This window comes from Plodia interpunctella, chromosome 15 (genome assembly GCF_027563975.2).
Source record: "Plodia interpunctella isolate USDA-ARS_2022_Savannah chromosome 15, ilPloInte3.2, whole genome shotgun sequence".
Lineage (NCBI taxonomy): Eukaryota > Metazoa > Arthropoda > Insecta > Lepidoptera > Pyralidae > Plodia > Plodia interpunctella.
In genome coordinates, this window is record NC_071308.1 from 3,213,269 (window position 1) to 3,233,498 (window position 20,230).

The 20,230-nt window shown below is 36.8% G+C and overlaps 2 protein-coding genes across 2 annotated transcripts; one reads left to right on the forward strand and one right to left on the reverse strand.

Moving 5' to 3' along the window:
* The first annotated feature begins 4,272 nt into the window (after positions 1 to 4,272).
* Positions 4,273 to 12,485, forward strand: LOC128676143 (zinc finger protein ZFP2-like). The gene is made up of 13 exons (XM_053756107.1): positions 4,273 to 4,716; positions 4,923 to 5,057; positions 5,699 to 6,046; positions 6,473 to 6,670; positions 6,951 to 7,088; positions 7,612 to 7,739; positions 8,249 to 8,323; positions 8,805 to 8,937; positions 9,340 to 9,482; positions 9,899 to 10,040; positions 10,594 to 10,713; positions 11,303 to 11,500; positions 11,985 to 12,485. Exons 1-13 carry the CDS (start codon positions 4,609 to 4,611, stop codon positions 12,144 to 12,146), a joined length of 2,028 nt encoding a protein of 675 aa, XP_053612082.1. The 5' UTR covers positions 4,273 to 4,608; the 3' UTR covers positions 12,147 to 12,485.
* Daao2 (D-amino acid oxidase 2) lies at positions 10,874 to 19,941 on the reverse strand. Its single transcript, XM_053756108.2, has 8 exons — positions 19,798 to 19,941; positions 19,352 to 19,455; positions 18,812 to 19,015; positions 17,997 to 18,222; positions 13,891 to 13,955; positions 13,639 to 13,756; positions 12,923 to 13,031; positions 10,874 to 12,709 (listed from the first exon to the last, which is right to left on the reverse strand). The coding sequence occupies exons 1-8, from the start codon at positions 19,879 to 19,881 to the stop codon at positions 12,609 to 12,611; spliced, it is 1,011 nt and encodes a 336-aa protein (XP_053612083.1). The 5' UTR covers positions 19,882 to 19,941; the 3' UTR covers positions 10,874 to 12,608.
* Between the last annotated feature and the right edge of the window lie 289 nt (positions 19,942 to 20,230).

Below are 20,230 nucleotides of genomic sequence, written 5' to 3' on the forward strand. Positions count from 1 at the left end.
TAGTCGACGCGCGCATTCCACGAACAATCCCCAACGCGGGCGAAAGAGATGGCAATAACTAAAAAGTAGTGTAGTGTCAAATGTTTAGGTATTTTGCTATAGACATAAAGAGAACGTAGGTAGGTACATAATGCAATTACAGGCTTACGTAAGCACTTTAACCTACTTTGCAGAAAAGTAGGTAGCAGTAACGGTATATAATTGAATACAGCTTGTCGTCTAAATTATGTATAATATACGATATGCCCATATTTTTCATTTAATAATAAAGCTTGCAAAATCAATATAAGTAACAAAAAGCGTTTCCCCTATAGTTGTGTAAAACATTTCAATCAACACTCAGTAGGTTACCTTACCACGTACCTACTAATAAATAAAAATAAATCGTCTGTTTGAAATGCTGATCTCGATGTGTCTGTACAGTCAACTGCACCATTGCACTGCAGATCAAGTTAGGTAGGTACACCTACTTTGCATCACTTATATCGAAGGTAGTATAACGACGAAATTCGATAAGTACAGAAAAAAGAGTAGCGACGAATTTGTTTTGAATTTTAGTAGCATAATGTACTGGCTGTTTACAACTGTACCTACAATACAATGCATCTCGCATATTGTGAAATTTACCTAATAAAATAAATTCAAATAAAATAAGTAATTATATAGTAACGTAAAACTGATGGGTACCTAACTAACCGGATGGGTTATATCATGGTTATATTTTCTGTCTATCCTTTACCTTAGGTGCTCAACCATAGGTAGGTATTCAAACTTACTATGTGCAAAAGTTTGTATCACGCTTTTTCGACTAAACCTCTGGGTCGATTTTAATGAAATTTTAAATTAGGCTAGGTACTGCGGACCGATCTGCGAGCATCATAGGATTATTGTCAGCTAAGTACTATTTTTTCAGGTATATTTCCGAAATGCAGAGTTTATAACGGAACCCATATAGGATCACTTCGTTGTCCGTCTGTCTGTCCGTCTGAAACGCGTAAAGTTATCAAGTTGAAATTTATACCAAATACCCGCAGGTCTACGGTTTCTTTTAGCTGGGAAAAAATCAATCTTATAGGTACGTTATCGCGATCAAAATATATGACCGTTTGTCGCATATTTTGCTAAATTTTGCGATTACACAAGGGAATCAAAACCTATAAGGTACTTTCCCGTAGACCAAGAATCATGAAATTTGGCAAAAAGTTGGGGCATACCGTATTGATATAGTAAAAAAATCTGAACATTGGTAATTTATAGTTACATCACAGAAAAAATATATATATTAGTTTTATTCCATAAAAATTAGTGCATTTTGCGATTTCACAAAGGAATCAAAATCTACAGGGTACTTCCCGATGACCTAGAATCATAAAATTTGAGATAAAGTAAGGGCATACTATGCTGATATAGGAAAAAAAAATGGTAATTTATACTTACATCATAGAAAAAAGTTATATGTGTAATTAGTTTCGTACAAAATGAGTGCATACGCCCGCTTTTCACCATTCCCACTAGATGTCACTATGCCTTTTTAGATCGCGCTATGGAGATTTTTTTGCAACTTGATAAGATAGATAAGTATTTTAATGGTTTTCATACGAACATAATTTTTTTCTCGATGTGGTATGTACTAATCTTGCTCCTGTATTGCGATATTAGAAAATTTCGATTTCGACTAGGCTATACAGTTACTTATTAATCTTTTGAAACTTTAAAATTTATAATAAAAAAAAATCTTTCTGCTTATCTGGGGGCACGGCAGGGCCCCCGCAAGTCGAGCAAAAAGAAAGGCATGGCCGTACCATCCTTTTTTCGAGGCAATTCAGGCCAATTTCGAACACCAATAACTTCGTTGTGGATAAAACAGGAAGCCTGCATTTTTAGTAACTAAGCAGGTATTGTATAAACACTGTACATTTCAAATTTCATTCAATTTGAACCAGTAGTTTAAGAATTCTAACTTGTTAAAGTTTCTTGATTTTGTCACTCACTCACTCACTCACTCACTCACTGACTGACCGATCATCAAAGGTCTAAGGCACTTCTAGCAGACATAGCACAATTAGTGTTTAGTGTCTAAATCAAGGAAAAACCTAAATAAAAATAAATTTTGTAATTTCGGTCTAGTTTTCTAGATACCAATAGCATTAATAACTTTGTAATCCCATATAAATATAGGAAATTACAAAGTTACATTTGCTTGTTAATTAATCATTGAAACTGAACATACCCTTTCCATTATACGGAAAGGGTATGTTCAGTTCAGCCCATGAAATTGAACAACATTCCCAATATCATCATTTACATTGATCGCCTTGGTAACATGGATCTCACAACTTTTTACAGTAGAAAAACTGAGTTGCGAGACTTGGGTTTTTTACGTTTTGTTTTTGATGGCATTAAAGTTTACACGATGTCTACAGTTTATTAAACCGGTCAATGACAACACCATGTTCCACGATGTAATATACATGCCGGCGACAGCTACGAGACTACTAAGGGACTAATAGGCAACTATAGCATTCCCAAAGAGGGTTGACGTTAGGCAGGCGAATCTTCAAAATTTCGTACGGAACCCTCGGTGCGCGCGTCTAACTCGCACTTGACCTGTTTTTTTTTCTTTATTTGATTATGTAGATCAGACTGTAGATTACTACACCCACGTGCAAGTATCATGCACAAGAATACAGTCCAAATCAGTACAACTTCAGGCTTTAACCGGAAAATGAATTGTTTGTATAAACAACAATCCTGAAGAGGGAACTCCTCAACGGTTAGTGCGCGAACATGATTTAGTCACGCACTGAATCCAATAATATCTCAGTTACAACCATGTAATTAGTAGGTACTCCGTACAACAAGTACCTAGTAATTCCATGATAACAATAACAAAAGCTTGTGCCAAAATGTATTTTTGGTAAAAATCTTATTTATGCTATTTTTACCCCTGATAACAGAGGCGGGAGTTAAAAGTTTCATGCAACGTATGTCATGTCTCTCCGTGGAAACGTAGGTACCGACTACACGATTTCGATCTAATTTTTAGAGGTAGGTTAAATAAGTAGGTACTTATTAAAAATCGAGAGAACTTGATCGAGTGTTCTTAGCTACCTATGTTTGGAAAATGTGGGTTTAAGCAATTTGAAAACCGTTAGCTCTTTTCTAGCAGATGGGAGGGTGCCAAGCTACCTACTTATAATACTTTAGGAGGTGGGGGTTTCGTATTGTACCAAACTCATGAAATTAGTAGGTACTCTGTAGTACAGCTACTAATTCCATGACCAAACCACAGTATACCAAATAAGGTACATACTAAATGAGGCGCACCGAGGTATACATGTATTTTCGGTATTCCGATTTATTCCAGAGCCATGTCCCATTGCTCGCTCGTGCTCCGTTGCGACGACGCAGCACGTTGTGCTCCATTGTTTTCTATAGGTTTTAAAACTGACGCGTTCTTGGGAAAAATGTTTTCACAGGCGGACAGACCACAGAATTCATGTGGGATAGACGCATAATGAAGTGATATTCATCAAGTCTATCTTTCTGTCTGTCCATATGTAACAATCTGAGACCGTCTGCACCTAGGTCCAGCGATGATATAGATGATAACGTTTAAACCTAGGAACAACCGAGAGTAATCAGGCGGCGTCAATCATCTATCTGCGGCCTAATACACCTAAGTCTATTATGCTAACGGCTAAACCATAGTTTAAAAAATATTAATTTTATCTATGGGCTACACCCTAGGTCTAGCTATTCTCCTTGGTCTAGCCCAAGATAAGTAGGTTACATCTGGATGTAACCAAGTGAGATTAGCTGCACCTAGGTCTAAAGGCTAGGTTTTTAATTAAGCACTTATGGGTTTAGCCGTCGTAATAGGTATTTATATATAAATTTACTATGAAAAATCAGCAATGTATATCGAATCCGCCAAAATTTGTTTAACTGTTGACGACAGTGTGCAGCCGAATTTTGCGTGAAAGTCGTGCGTGAAAGAGTAACAAATATATAGGTATGTTTTATAGTATATGTACTTAATTGTAGATATTTTTTTGAACAAAACGGTATTTTTTTAAAGTTCAAACATAGATTAATAATTAATAGTGGTTAGAAGCTTATAGCTTCGAAATAAATACTCATTTATAAAAAAAGAAAATAATATACTATTCGAATCAAGGAACAAAGAAACATCTAAAGAAGAACAAAACGCAAAACATTAACAAAAGTGACATTGACTGACTATCAATCAAAGAAACATAACAAATGGAAAACGTCAAATGGAAAACATGGCAGAGGGTGGCGTCTTGTCTTGACGAGTCTTGTGTAAAATTAGACATTCTTCGTTTAATATTACATAGATTATAAATCAAATTAAATACTACTTTGAATAGAATAATTTACTTGATTACAGTATAGAATATTAGTGTTTCTATTGGGTTAAGTATTCTCTGTATTTTAATGAATGAAAATATTGCCCTATGAGTGGAAGAAGTTCTATGATTTTATAACTCTATCTTGATTCGCGTGCATAGCCGGTTACGAGAAAAAGAAAACAAAATAAATAATTATAGTTTTGAAATAATGAATTAAAAGTACAATCAAATTATGGAAGACAATAAAATATGCAGAGTGTGCCTCATAATGGGTGTAAAGATGTATGACGCAAAGAGTTATCCCATGAAAAATTATTTAGATGCCATAGCTGGAGCTACTGTGAGTACCTATCAATACAGATACTTTACAGATGGACATCACATTTAAAAAAAATGTATATGGATAAATTTTCTAAAATACATTTTATAATATTAAATCAATATAATTATAATTAATCAATATAAAACATTTTTTCCTTTCAAATATTAATTAATAGATTTCATTATAGTCACCTAAAATAAATTAATCGGACATTTTATTTACAGCCTCTTGGAGAAATGCATCTGCCAACATTTATTTGCTATCAGTGTGGGGCTCTAGCACAAAAATATTTTTTCTTCAAAGAGAAATGTATCCACGGGCAAACTGCCTTGTTTGATATGCTTAGTGTGCATGGAAGGGTAAGGAGTACAATATGAATGAACTTTATTGCACAGTCTCCTGGCACAGTCTCCGTGATAAATCTCCATATAAATGATTCAGGGCATTATTACAGTCAATTAATTATCATAATGATCTTAAATATATTTATTTTATCTAGAGCATACATATTTTTTTACAATATTGTGACCTTGACATCTACCATATTATAACTGCTATGGGTTGGATCTCAGCACAATTTTTCAAATTTTAACAAGACAAGAATTAATTTTACTCTCGGACATTAAAAATTATTAACCTGTACTAGTAATCACTAGATGTTGCCCGGGGCTTCGCTCCCGTGGGAATTTTGAGATAAAATATAGCCTATAGTAGTCTTGGATAATGTACCTTCCTAATGATGAAAGAATTTTTGAAATCAGATCAGTAGTTTCGTAGATTACCCACCTCAAACATACAAACTCACAAATGCTGATTTGATTCCTTTCCTTTGATCATAATGACAGCGCGGCCGCAGCGGTCGAAATGTTCTGAGAATCACTCTATAGCTGTTGTAGATCTGAGAAATTTTTTTCTTCTTTTATTTTTAACATGTTACGACTTGCAATTAAACAAACATAGGTATTTGAAATTGTCCAATTTTTACTACCTACTATTACAGGTTGATGTTACTGAAATCCCACAACTAAGGAAGTTCTTCAAATTAATATCCCCAATATGTCTAGTTGATCAGATTAACTTTATTGACTGTTGTCACGGGGATATATCAAAAGGTACCAATGAATCTGCAAAGGAAGAAATTGTTGCTGTTAAATATGAGCCATATGAAGATAGCTCCATTCCTCTCCCCGAAACACTAGAAGATGATTTGTATGAACATATTAAAGATGAAGATGGGTATAAATATGAAGAGTTCTTCAACTCGGTGTCAAGTGATGATGAGCCACTGTCAACACACAAGAGAAATAAGACTGAGGAAAATCAAAGGGTGGAGCTAACGGAAGAATTAGTGAGTATACACTGAAATGTACCTATCAATTTATTTGATAAATAAAAAAACCTAAAAACAGTTTTTAAATTTTTAAATAAATGGAAATATTTTCCACGTTCCATTCTTGTTATGCAACAAACTCTGTTATTTATAAAAAAGTTAAAGCATATTTTAAACTAATATATATTTTATATTCACTCAGTACTTTATAATATTTGATATTGACAGAATAAGACAAAACACACTTTGGCTTAATTTTTTTTTAAATAAGAGGATATAAGTTTGCCACCTTGTACAAATAGAAATGTTTAATTTGAAAATTACATGCTTTTCCCTTAAATATTTCGTTCTACAATTACAACATAATGTTTATTATTACCTAATTAATATTATATTTCTTTGATTTGTAAAATATTTAACAGGTTCATAATCTTACATTCTCAGCTTACTGAAGTCCCAGTGAAGCGCAAACGCGGTCGGCCGAGAAAGGGCGAAGTCCAAGCAAAGTCGGGCGAAGCAAACACATGCCCGAAACCTCAACGTAAAAGGAAAGCCAGGCGAAGGGTAACTGACAATACTGGTGGCGTTTCCGAAGGGGAAGATATAGATTTGGAACAATATGTCGAAATTATTCATTTAACCGTAAGTTTTAGAAATATTCAAGTGTAGTATGACGTTATTTTTTTATACTAGCTCTCTGAATAAAAACCTAAAACAGGCCAAGTGCGAAAGCTTCATCTGTGAAAACACCAAAAAAACATGTCTGTATTTTATTCTGTTTGTTTAGAATTTGTTATATCGACAATACATGCAAAAAATTAAACTATTAGGGTACCCTGGTGACAGTTGGATAGACAGACGGGCGGACGGATACCAGAGTCTTAGTAATAGAGTCCCATTTATAAATTGAAGTAATTTTCAGGAAGAGGAGCAGATACAAGAGATAGAGAAGCGGAAAGAGTCGTCCAACTACCAAAATGCGGCGTTCCAATGCAACTTTTGTTATAAAGGGTTCATCGACGCGCAGGCGTTTAAGCACCACAGCGCCAAGCACGACCCCGTGAGTAAACTAACATTTTAGCTTCACATTGATTGAAAGTTCTAAATCCCAATACCAACTAATATTATAAATGCAAAAGTAAGTTTGTTACCTCTTCACGTATTATCTACTCAACCAATCTTTTTAAAATATCGCATATACATAATTAATAGTATGGAGAAGGACATAGGATACCTTTCAACCCGGAAAAAACAATTATTTTGTTTCCGTGGGATTTGCGTAAAACATGTTAGGTGGCGCTAAATATAAAAACACTAGATAACGCTGTTTGTATTTTATGGTGGAGCTAAATGCTAATAAAAAAAAACTTTGTCATAAAAACACTAGATGGCGCTGTTTGTATTTTAAGGTGGAGCTAAATGCTAATTTAAAAAAAAAACGTTGTCATAAAAACACTAGATGGCGCTGTGTGCATTTTAAATGCGCTATGGATATTATAACTTTCCCAATCCCATTTTAATACGAAGAAAAAACTGTTCCCGAGGGAATTTAACCGGGCGAAGTTCAATAATAATTGTTACAGAGTGCAGGCAACATTAAGTGTCCAATTTGTAAGATTCGGTTCAAGAACAAGCGCGCATACATGAAACATTACATGAACCACGAGAAGAAGTACCAGTGTAAGGCGTGTCCTTACGTCTCCAAAACATCGTAAGTTGCTAACAAAATGTTAAAGTTATTTAGTAAATCAAAGACTAGAATTATATATCACTATTAATCAATTTTAGTGTTTATGTGATTTACTCTTTTTGATTTACTATTTTCGTGCCTTCAACAACTTCACTTTCGAAAAATAAATTTAACGAAATAAGTGCTGTGTCGTTATCATTAAAAATATATCACAACCACAGTAAAAGAAAGACAGTGTTGATGATAATGTTGTTTTTTTTTTTAACAAGATGGCAGAAAGATCTCATTGGCTAATGGTGCCTTCTATGGCATCGAATATTGGTTCTCATCTGAACGTCTTCCCGGTTTCTTCCCAGAAAATTGAGCGTCGGAGCCCATAGTCCGCTTTTCTTCTTTTTTTCGTCTCAACTTCGCATGGTCCTCGGCATCCCTAGTTGTCGGACCTTTCGCATATGGAAACCCATATTGAGAAGCAGTTCTTGAAAGTTTTGATTTGTTGATATTTTAGTTGAAAATTTAATTTCTTTTAGAACACAAGCGAAGCAGCATCAGAGATGGCACAAAGGTGTGACTTACAAGTGTCAGTATTGTGATGAAGTCTCCACGTAAGTAATAGGCCACAATTAAATTTCTATGGAGGAAACATTTTAGGAAACCTGTTCTTGCAATATGTAAAAGGTGGGAACCCTGCTAGGGTTACCATCGGAAAATAAAACTGTGACAGACGAATGGATGGCCAAAAAGTGCTTATGAAGATCTCCGAATAAAGGGCGTGATAATTAAACAAATCGACTTTCACATCTCACATGTTATAAAAATCGCGTCTCTGTCATATATTATTATATACCACATGCAGGACCTTTGTCGAGTTATCGATAACTAGTGTCCGAATTTGACAAGGCGAACCAATTTGAAGTTTGATTTAAAAATCATCCAAATACAATTCTTTATTTATTCTTATTCTTAACTTTACCAAGTTGATGCAAGAGGTGGTCTTAATGTTATAAGAAGCATTCTCTGCCAGTTAATTTTCAGGAAAAAAACTGAAAATTAAATTAAATTATTTTTTTTATATAAATATCACAGGAAATGGACATCATACCTGAGTCATGTGCGAATGAAGCACCCCTCGGAGTTCATATGCGGCGTTTGTGGATACTCATTTGTTAGCAAACTAGGGCTCACCATGCATCGGACTATGATGCACAAAGGAATTGTGGTAAGTGTACAAGATATTATGTACCATATCGCTTCAGCTTAGAGTTCATTTTTAGATTTTCCTTGTCGAACTTGTTAACTTGGGCTTGTAGACAGGAGTAAAATGCAATGTGACCCTTAAATGTATCGACATAGAGATTATGCTTGCGCCTGATGTATAACTGATGTATAAAAGGAAAATATATAAAGAGGTCGAGTCATATCGCATCACGTTCAAAAAATGAACACTTTTTTGTTAATTTGATATCGTCATTCATTTTTTACATTTTTAAAATAGAAATGAAATAAAAAGACGAATAACTACTTCAAAACATAAAAACTGAGCTGGCTAGAGTTTCGATGGTAGACTGTGCGAAGTTTGGATTACCTACTACCTTCAAATAATATTTTTTAATATTCGAAGGAAAGCCAAGAACTTGAAGGGGAGGCCAAAGAAGGTGAATCTAAACCCTACTGCTCAGTCTGTGACGTCAAGTTCGTCTCCGAAGAGGCATTCAAACGACACATGGTCATGTCTACGAAACACACAAAGACTAACGAAGACAGGTATGTAAATGGAATTATTTTTCATTCGTTGTTCTTTTTGTTCAGATGAAATTAGCTGCACTAATTTCGCTAATTTCTTCCTTTTTTGGGCATTTCTAGGCATTTTCTAACTGTCAAACTGTTCGCGAAGGATAAAATAATATTTTATCAGATTATGTCACATTAGTTTTAGAAGTTTAGTAGATCATATTATCGTTTTTTTATAATACAGTTGGTCACAATTGACTAAATGGATTTTGTTGGAATGTTTGCGTTTTAGTCAACAGTGACTACATTGTGTAATGAAAAACTGTAATAGGTACTATACAGTAAAATCATTTGTCATTTTTCGCTACGAAATAAAAGAAATTGATAAAAATGTGAGGCGAAAAGTTACTACGAAGAGATGATATTTCAAATGGCGTGATGGTCCGCAGCCACGGCTGCCGCTCGTGCGGCGAGGCGTTCCCGTCGGCGGAGACGCTGCGCGCGCACCAGCGCGCGGCGCACGCGCGCAAGCGCCCGCGCAACTACGGCAAGCGGCCGCCGCCCTACTGCTGGCCCGCGCCCTGCACGCATGTGAGTCGCCAGCACTGTTGACTTCGTGTACCAGTCTCACTCATTTGTAGTACTTTCCGCCACTTGCTTCCGGTAAAGGAAAACTTCGTGTGGCAACCTGCGCATCTGGTTGACAATTTAACTGGTTCACAGAGATCTTTTTGTAACAGATTTACCCCAAAAATTTATGTTTTGTCAATATCGCACCTTATTGCCATTGACAGAAAGGGACAAAACTTGAATGAATAATGGGGCTATTTGTTTCACTTATGTTTTTGAATGCCTGGGATTTTTTCTTTTCTAGTGTGTTTTTATATTCTACCTCTAGGTGTTTGTTTATTATAATTTTATTGTAAAAATAATTAGTATTTACGTAAATTAAAATTAAAACAAGCGCGCCCCGAATCATTTTCGTGGTTTCCTACATAGTATTATATATTATTCGAAGGTACCAGCAGCTACGATTAGCTTATTTCCTGATCCTCCGCATTATATTCATTTATATTTGTGTTGTTATATTAATTTTTCTATGTGCGATGAAGTGATTTTTTGAAAACATATATTTAAATCGCAGTGCGGTGAACAAGTGCCAAGTGGGAGAGCGTACTGGACACATTTCCGTCGCGCACATCCTGGTCTCCCCTACCCCGTGCAAAAGGACTATGTGTGTGACGTCTGCGGGAAGAGTTTCCGGGTAACTTACTTCTCTACTTTGTTCCTTTTTCTAATTATTTTTATTACGCTAATAGTGATGGCCAGTATGTTTGGAAAAAATATTGAATATTGAGAACTGTTTATATAATAATGTTTTAGAGAAAAAAGTACATAATTCCATACGAAATAAAAAAAAAACATTTAATATTTAAAATAAATTTATAGATACCCAATGCAAAACACTTTTACATATAACAAATCTTTTACATACATACCTTTATTTCTTCCGTTTGTCCTAGGTACAGAGTTGATATTTTCCACGTCGTTGCTACAGTTTCCATGACAATGCATATTATTATGATAAACACTACTTGATGGTGCATCCAGGATCGGCTCCCGACGAGAAAACTCGTCAACACTTTACTACAGGGACATTTTTCTTTTCTCACGCGTTGACTACGAGCAAAAACCAAACGACAGCACTCGTATTGAAAAAAAAGTATTCTTTAAGACTGAAACTGTAGTCGACTTTTCCGTCGATAGTCTCGTGCGTGACTTGTAATTTGATTAATACAAATAAAAATAATGTTTTTCTAAAGGAACTACTGAGAACAAAGGTAATGTTTCAGGGTAATGCCTTCCTAGTGTACCACAAACGCACGCACACAGACGAGCGCGCGTACAAATGTTCGCTCTGCCCCAAAGCGTTCCACAACCGCACGAACCTGCAGATGCACCAGAAGACCCACTCAGACCACCGTCCGCACCCGTGTACAGTCTGCTTCAAGGCTTTCAAGTCCAAAGGAGCCTTAGATAGGCATTTTCGAGTGAGTATTTTAGTGTAACATACATTCCTGTATTATCTACTTCTCTTCTACTTCTCTTCATAGTCGTATTCCTCGTGGCTGAGGGTGGTGATCGTTACGTGGAAACACACACAACGACTTTCTTAGCACTATTAATGGAGTGGTTTGCCATAGCCCTCTCCATTTCACATACAAGTTGATAACCAACCAGAGTGCAGGTTTCCTCACGATGTTTTCTTTCACCGCAGCTTTGTTCCATTTTCAAATTATATTTCTTTGCGCGAATATTGGTGGCCAGCTTGCTTGGCAAAAATATGAATATTTAGAGTGACATTTTTTTTAGTATAAGATAAATCTGTATATGTAGTAGATATGAATAAATTCAACCGCTCTATTTTGAAAAGGTCACTTGGAATAGTCACCTTTCTCACTATCTTTGTAAAAACAAATGTTCTTGTCTAAGAAGGTTATTATAGCTTTTAGATACCTATTATATTTATTACAGAGTCACACTGGCGTGAAACCATACGAGTGTGAAGTTTGCGGCAAAGCGTTCAACCAATCAAACAGCCGCAAACTTCACGTGCGCACGGTACACTTGCGGCAACCCGCGCCTTACGTCAGCCGCAACAGAGACAAGCGGAGAGCCCCGCCCGAACACTTCTGAGTTGATTGTCAATGATTTCTGTGAAGTTAGCAGCTAAGCGTTCAACCAATCAAACAGCCATAAAATATACCTATACAATTAATGAAACAATGCAGTTTCTTGTTGTACAATATTTTGTTAATTTATTATGTATTAAATTATTTGCGATTTATCAAATCAAGATCGTATGATAAACAGTATTTCTTCCTTGAAGACATGAGATTTCACACTTTGTGAGTTAAATTTGTGTTTTTATGAAGTTGGTAATGTTTTATCACCGAGCTTATGTAATAGATATTGTATTTGAAAATAATTGTAGCAATCATATAATTTACATTGTATAAAGTGGAATGAAGTTTGTATGAGAGCTTTTATTTACCGCAATGAAAAACCAGCAATGTATGTAGAATCCTTCAAAGTTCGGCGAACTCTTCCGCGATAGAGTGGAGCCGGCATTATAGCTGCACTTATGCACAGTAACTACTAAAGTTTGGAGCTTTTCTTTAGTTTGAGCTTCAATTTCTGCTCCAAAATGTCGACAACATCGGATGCACAGCCCCAAAATAATGTGAAGCCACTTCCTCCTGTAACAGAATCAGAATAAGAAGCAAAATTTTATTTTATACTATAATAAAGAGGGCGATACTATCGCAAGATGAAAACATATCAATAGCAATAGAGTATAATTTTTAAACTTAGTTAAAACCGTGATCATAAGATCACGGTTTTCGCTTACGAGACAAAAAGTTATTAGTCGTTATCTCGCTATGCTCAAAAAGTAACACCAACAACTTTACCATGACCGTAGTTGTGTATGTATAGTTTCTCTCCCCTCTCCTCTGCCTCCAGCCTCACATTGTGCCGCCCGGGGCGGAGTCCCACCCACTCCGACATTACCTGCGCGTTCTGAAACAACGGAGGGAAAGATTTTAATATTTAGAATCAAAAATGTAATTAAAATTTCCTTCGAAAATGATACATAAGTCTTGTGAGGGCACTCCCAGCTCACTAGCACCACTCTCATCACATTTTATATATTTTTTTTATAATCAGCGGAAACTAAAAACAATGCCAAAGGTGCTACACTAGATAAAAGATTTTATCAGTATTATAATTTTCCATTATACAATATTTTGTCACAATTTACAATAAGTATTTCGGTGGCCACAGTTTCTTTTTAGTAAATTATGGCAACTGTGTACATAATAAATCAATATCAATAATTGGATGTAGCATAATATAAATACTGCTAATTTTTTCCTCTTCTCTATCCAAAGGTTGGCTGGAAGAGATTGCTGAGCAATAAGTCCGCCTTTGCTCCATATGTACCTAAACTCTATTGTGTACCTAATGTATTTATGGGCAATAAGGTTCATTTATTATTATAAATAGTACCACTGTTTTAGTTTTTGGTTTTCCCTAATAAATAAAAGAAATTGATAAAAACTTGACGGTGTCGCTTATACCTACTGGTCTTAACTGATGTTATACAACATGACCTCTGAATACTAACCTTTAGGGAGGGAATCATGTCGATGCAACCTTTGAATATTCTCTCAGAGTCCTTGGGATCTACTTGAGTATTGTAGTCATTCTCTTGGTTAGTACCTCCAAGCACGCAGAATCCTGAACTGAAAATATTACATTGTTTTTAAGCAAAGTAACCAATTCGCCAATATTTTTCTACACACTGTCGGTGAAGCTAAATTTAATTTAAATAAACGAATTTAATATCTTTAATATACATTTTTATACATTCACTTACTTTGGAAGAATATAGTTCCCTCTATCCTTATCTATAATGGCTTCACAGAGCCATGGCGCCTTCACCTAAACAAAATCAAAAAGTTTTTTTTCAGTTCATATCTCACACTAAGGCTGCCTACGCACTGGCGACCATAGACGCGGCCAGGCCGCCGCGGCCATGGTCGCCGGTGCTTATGCAAGCGCGACATGTGGACGGCCGAAAAATTTGCAGTCGACTTCCAAGGGTGTGTCAAGATGGACGTGCAGAAGATAATCACGCTAACTGTGCTTGTGTATTTACTACGAAAACGAAAACGGAAGATTTCACGTAAAAGACAGTTTTGGGTGCATCCATTACTTTGCGAGAGAAAGACTAAAGGATTATATTATACTTATTTTTTGGATTTAAAAATGTATGAGAAGAGATTCTTTAATTACATGAGAATGTCAACGAATACTTTTAACCTGTTACTGGATACAATAAAACCAAAAATTACTGGAACTGGTAACAACTATCGGAAATGCATTCCAGCAGAAGAAAAATTAGTAATAACAATAAGGTAAGCTTTTTCTTTTTTAAATACAGAATGTTTAAAAAATACGTGATATATTTTAAAGGGTGTTTCGGAATGTTCATAACAACCTGTATAATTCATTGACCAAGGTTTTGCCACTTTAAAAGATTTATGAACTATTGTTCAGTAGTATTCTACTTCACGACTTTGAAAAGGAGAGGAAAAGGGCTTGCTTATATATAACATGTTTTTAAATATTAAAAAACTGAAGTAGATAATCAAATTATTTGTATTTTCATAACTTAAAAAATGGCAACTGTGAACAATTAATCATCCAAATTGGGAAATAGGTCTATCATTTCTGAATTTTGAGAAATATCAGAATAATGAGTATGAGTATCGCTGTAATTTGAATCATCTGATATCCTGTTGGTAGTAGAATAACCTGAATAACTCGGTCGATGCGGGTCATATTCTTGGTCGTTACGAGTATTGAAATTACTTGAATAGTTTATGCGCGCTGTTGTAGGTGTACAGTTCGGTTGGTATTTTTCTATAATTTCCATTTTCGCTTTGGTCTTCATTGCAGCAGGGATTGTTTGAAATCTTTCGAGGAGGGATAAAAGAAACAGTCTGTCACAATTTGAATCATTCTGTGTAGTCGCTATGGTCTTATGCAGAACTGAAATTAGAGGGTCTGTATCGGATTCTTCGTTTGGCATTTTTTTCTTCCTTTTTGTTCTAAGCGACTTTGATGCAGACTGTTGAGTCTCAAGATCAGAAGATCTTGCACTTTCATTTTCTTGACTTGCCTCTTCGAGACTATTTTCTGTTGCGTTTGTGTCCAGCACTGATTTCAAAAACAGTAATTGGTTGAAATAGGTGTATTGTGATTTACGTTTTGCAGCAGAACCACTTTTGACATCTTTAAGACGGCGCAGCTCTCTTGTGAAACAGTCTCTAAGGTTTTTCCATCTTTTTTGGAGAGTAATGCCTGTAAATCAATAAATAAATGTAGTACATATTACAAAACTAATATTATGTTTATTAATGTGAATTTTATTTTCAGGTATTTGGCTACTGGGTGTTCTTTATCTCATATAAGTCATGAATACCGTATAGGGCTTTCTACAGTATCGGAAATAGTATTTGTTGTTTGTGAAGCAATATGGGAGATATTAAAACCAATTGTGATGCCACAATTGACCAGAGATAAGTGGATTCAAACGGCTGAAGGTTTTCAAAAATACGCCCAATTTCCTAATTGCATCGGAGCCATCGACGGCAAGCACATTAGAGTTATCAAACCACAACATTCGGGATCTCTTTATTACAATTACAAGAATTATTTTTCAATCGTGTTACTTGCAATATGTGATGTAAATTATAAATTTCTTTACGTAGATATTGGAGCATACGGCAAATGCAGTGATTCGTCAATTTACAAAGACTCTGTATTTTATCATAGGCTTTTAAATAATGATCTCGATATTCCGAGCAATAACCCCATCAAAGAAAATGGCCAATCAATGCCGTTCGTTTTAGTGGGTGATGAGGCGTTTTCACTATCGGAACATATGATGCGACCGTATGCTGGGAGAAACTTGAATAATGTAAAGACTAATTTTAATTATCGACTATCCCGTGCCCGCCGCTATATTGAATGTACATTTGGAATATTAGCCAATAAATGGCAGATTCTTCACCGACCCCTAAACGTCAAGAAAGAATTTGCAGTTGTGATTATAAAAGCTCTATGTGTGCTTCATAATTTTGTGCGAGAAAGAGACGGATATGATTTCAAGGACACGTTAACTGTACCAGAGGCTTTATTAGAAATACCTGCATGTTTACCTAATAGAGCAAATAGAACATCAACCGAATATCGAGATATATTCGCAAACTACTTCAGTACCGATGGTCGCTTGCCCTGGCACAATTAACCAATTAATTTGTAAATATATGGGTGCGTACCTACGACGGCTGCTCAGTTTGTGCGTTGAGGCACTTACTCGCCGCGAGCCGCCATTGCGCGCCGTAAACAAAATGGCGTCGAACGCACATGCGGTATGAGTAATCTTTTTAAAAAGTTATTCCAATCATTACGAAAACCTGGGAAATTTTAGCAAATAATTGTCAAAACTCATGTGCAAAGCGAAAAATAGTAGAAATAAAATAGTTATACTTTTGACAATTACCTATTTGCTAAAATTTCTTAGATTTTGAATGAACGGAACAACTTTAAAAAAAATCACTCGTGTCACATATACGTGTCGAATGCTACTACAGCACCTGCTGCGTTTATTGTAGTTCATCGCATTATTAATTTACTTAGGCATAATAAAATAAAATACTAACCAAGTTCTGCCTTTTCTTTATCTTCCATGGATTCACCGCCAAATATATCGACCACTTCAAGCCACAACTGCCGCTTAAAATCTTTATTGGAGTAATCATTTGATGCTAAATCCCATAAACCTCTTCTATTTTCAACTTCAATTATGAACCGTTCCGTGTCGAAATTGGCCATTGTAAAATAATCACTCTGTAGCTAGCTAGCTACACGTCTGGTCGCCGCGGCCGATGCGGTAGCACTGATGAATTTTAATACAGAAGTGATGTTCTCGACGACCACGATTGGTCGCTGGTCGCGTGGCATCAAATTTGACGCCGCGGCCAACGGTGGCCGCTGGTCGCTGGCCGCTAAGTGCGTAGGGGCTATAGCGATTGCCATATAAAGTCCAGAATTCACTGGCCGCCGCGACCAGGTCGCGGCGACCATGGTCGCCAGTGCGTAGGAGGCCTAAGTTCGCCCGCGGCAGAAATCTCAGGCTGCCTACGCACTGGCGACCATAGACGCGGCCAGGCCGCCGCGGCCATGGTCGCCGGTGCTTATGCAAGCGCGACATGTGGACGGCCGAAAAATTTGCAGTCGACTTCCAAGGGTGTGTCAAGATGGACGTGCAGAAGATAATCACGCTAACTGTGCTTGTGTATTTACTACGAAAACGAAAACGGAAGATTTCACGTAAAAGACAGTTTGACGCCGCGGCCAACGGTGGCCGCTGGTCGCTGGCCGCTAAGTGCGTAGGGGCTATAGCGATTGCCATATAAAGTCCAGAATTCACTGGCCGCCGCGACCAGGTCGCGGCGACCATGGTCGCCAGTGCGTAGGAGGCCTCAACCTATCACCCAGTTCTTTCCAGGGATCAATCGGAGGTAGAAAATAGCCTATGTTTGAACTCGGGTCTAAGGCTGCCTACGCACTGGCGATTGGTCGCTGGTCGCGTGGCATCAAATTTGACGCCGCGGCCAACGGTGGCCGCTGGTCGCTGGCCGCTAAGTGCGTAGGGGCTATAGCGATTGCCATATAAAGTCCAGAATTCACTGGCCGCCGCGACCAGGTCGCGGCGACCATGGTCGCCAGTGCGTAGGAGGCCTAATGTATGCTAAATTGTATAAAAATCAACAAAAATAAAACAAAAATACCAACAGAAAGAAATCTCTGTTCAGCGGTTTTACTTTTTTATTTTTATTATGGAAGTATTCACTCCATGGAAATTGTTAAAAATAAAACAAAAAGTTTACCTTTTATACTCCAGTTATTTACCTTAGCTATTTGTCCCCTAATAGCGTATACGGTTTCGTCAGGTACTATGTCCCTAGCCCCAAGTCCAGTGCAGTTCACCACAACATCATATTCCTTCAGAATGTAGTCTGATAAAGAAGTTATCTTGGCGTGTAGTATCTTGCCGTTCAGTGTCTCAAACCGTCGGTGAAGGTAAGAGATGATGGCCGGCGGACGAGATATGAAGGTCGTAAACGTCTCACCGGCTCTACAAAAATACAGAATATTAGATAATATATAGCTTTTACGCCTTTTAAAATAACATAACATTGGGGCGGGCTTTACTATTTATACTTACACATTATAATACAAATACGTCACGTCTGTCTGTCTATTCGCAATAAACTCCAAAATTTTCATGCGGTTTTCACCAATAGTGTGTAGTGTTAGTGACCCGAGCCAAACCGGGACGGGCCGCTATTCTATAATAATCTTTTTGGTTCATCTATAAGAGAGGGCTCGTAAGTAGCGGTTTTAATTCTCACGCCGTCGAAGTTCATTCATCAATTCGCCATTTTTTAAAAGGAATTTGTTGAAGACAATTTACAAAACTTGATTTACCGGGGCCTTTAGATTTTATCCGCAGTACTAGTAGCATACGGCAAGATTATGTGCCTATTTTTCGCATACGTAACTGTACATCACAACCACATCACTGATGCACCCCCGTTGTAGCTAATAACTAGTAACCGTCGTCCGTTCGCCTCGCCGTACCAAGCACCTGAGAGCCGCCTCAGCGCTACTACTTATAATTGGTAGTGGGGATAAGAAGTACATATATACATTGCAGTACTTACTCATAGTCTGATGAATAACGCTGACTAAGATAACTAAGCTGCGCCGGCCCAAGTTCCTGGTATCCGAAAACGAGTGGCGACCACGCCGGAAGTTTAAAGGTTTCCTTCCGCCGATGTAAATAGTACATCGGTAAAAGTATTACACCATTGTCACCTTCCAACCACAATTTGTTTAGAAAACTGTACGTTTCACAGCCCCACTTCCTGCGAAATTTTTAAAAAAGTATTTTAGTAGAGCATGTTCAGTCAACTACATGATCTGCGTGGATATAATAATTATAGAGATAAAAAGGGTTAACAGCTGATTGACAACAACAGTACTCTCAAAAAAGGGCTGACATTAAGGTGGCGAATTTCCAGAATTTAAAAATAAATGCACCATCATCAACAAGAAATGTAACCAGGAACACACATAGGTAAGGTATACAAGAGACAGAGAGTTATGTTTATGATAAAATGCACTTGGATTCGTTGCTAGTTTAGGTATCTACCTTTTATTACTTAGTGCTATGTAGGTAAGGCTGTTTGTTTAATACTTACGTGATCAGAGATTCTGGTGTGTCACCACAAAGATACGGGTACCACAGACCGCCAGAGCCATCTCCCGTCGTATTCGGGGAGAAATCACTCGATATCAACACCACCTTCAATAAAAGTCACTTTATTTCTTCGTCTCAATGGTTTTTTTATATTATGTTATATTATGTTTATATTATGTTAAAAAACAAATATTGGAATACCATCGTGTCACGATTATGAAGCGTTCGCAGTATTAACATCCTGCTTGCAATGTTCTTCCATCCTAGCATGTACGGATAAGTATAAGCAAGGTTTATTTTTCCGTGGGTATACGTAAGATGTGATTATTATATTATAAGAAGATTGCGATTCGAGAGTAAGCCTGCTGAGGTACTACACAAATAGATTAACTGAAGAAATTGTGACAATATTGCGTACGGTATCGTGGTCGTACGAGCTAAACTTACTTCGAACTCAGGAAATTTTTCCTTAATTTTGACTGCGCACGCAAATCCATTGATACCACCTCCTAAAACAGCAACTTTGTACATCTTGCACACGAGTTGTCGTTGTACTAAATATCTACTATTTGCTCACCTATACCAAGGGTTTATCACAGGTCAGATGACCAGTTGTTGGTACATAATTATCTACAACTACAAATAATATTTACTTACATCATCTACATATTTGTAAGTGCTAGCTGCACCCCATACGTTTTCGGGTTCGGCTCGCTTCCGATATGCAATTATTTTTAATACTTGTACGGGTTGAGTAAAACCGTTTCATATATACATTATAGCTAGATGCCCAATTTTTTGAAATTTGTACCATTTACAACATACATAAGTAGTTACTTCATAATTTCAAAGCTTCCTCCTGGTCACGTGGTTTGAGCCG

What these genes read in the sequence shown, in the direction of transcription:
- LOC128676143 (XM_053756107.1), top strand. Translation starts at nt 4,609, where the DNA reads ATGGAAGACAATAAAATATGCAGAGTGTGCCTCATAATGGGTGTAAAG. An exon ending in CCTTACGTCTCCAAAACATC is followed by an intron (nt 7,740 to 8,248) that starts GTAAGTTGCTAA and finishes AATTTCTTTTAG; the next exon opens with AACACAAGCGAAGCAGCATC. An exon ending in ACAAAGACTAACGAAGACAG is followed by an intron (nt 9,483 to 9,898) that starts GTATGTAAATGG and finishes GATGGTCCGCAG; the next exon opens with CCACGGCTGCCGCTCGTGCG.
- Daao2 (XM_053756108.2), bottom strand. Translation starts at nt 19,881, where the DNA reads ATGTACAAAGTTGCTGTTTTAGGAGGTGGTATCAATGGATTTGCGTGC. An exon ending in CGTTATTCATCAGACTATGA is followed by an intron (nt 18,223 to 18,811) that starts GTAAGTACTGCA and finishes GTATTTTTGTAG; the next exon opens with AGCCGGTGAGACGTTTACGA. An exon ending in TTAGGGGACAAATAGCTAAG is followed by an intron (nt 13,956 to 17,996) that starts GTAAATAACTGG and finishes GATTTTGTTTAG; the next exon opens with GTGAAGGCGCCATGGCTCTG.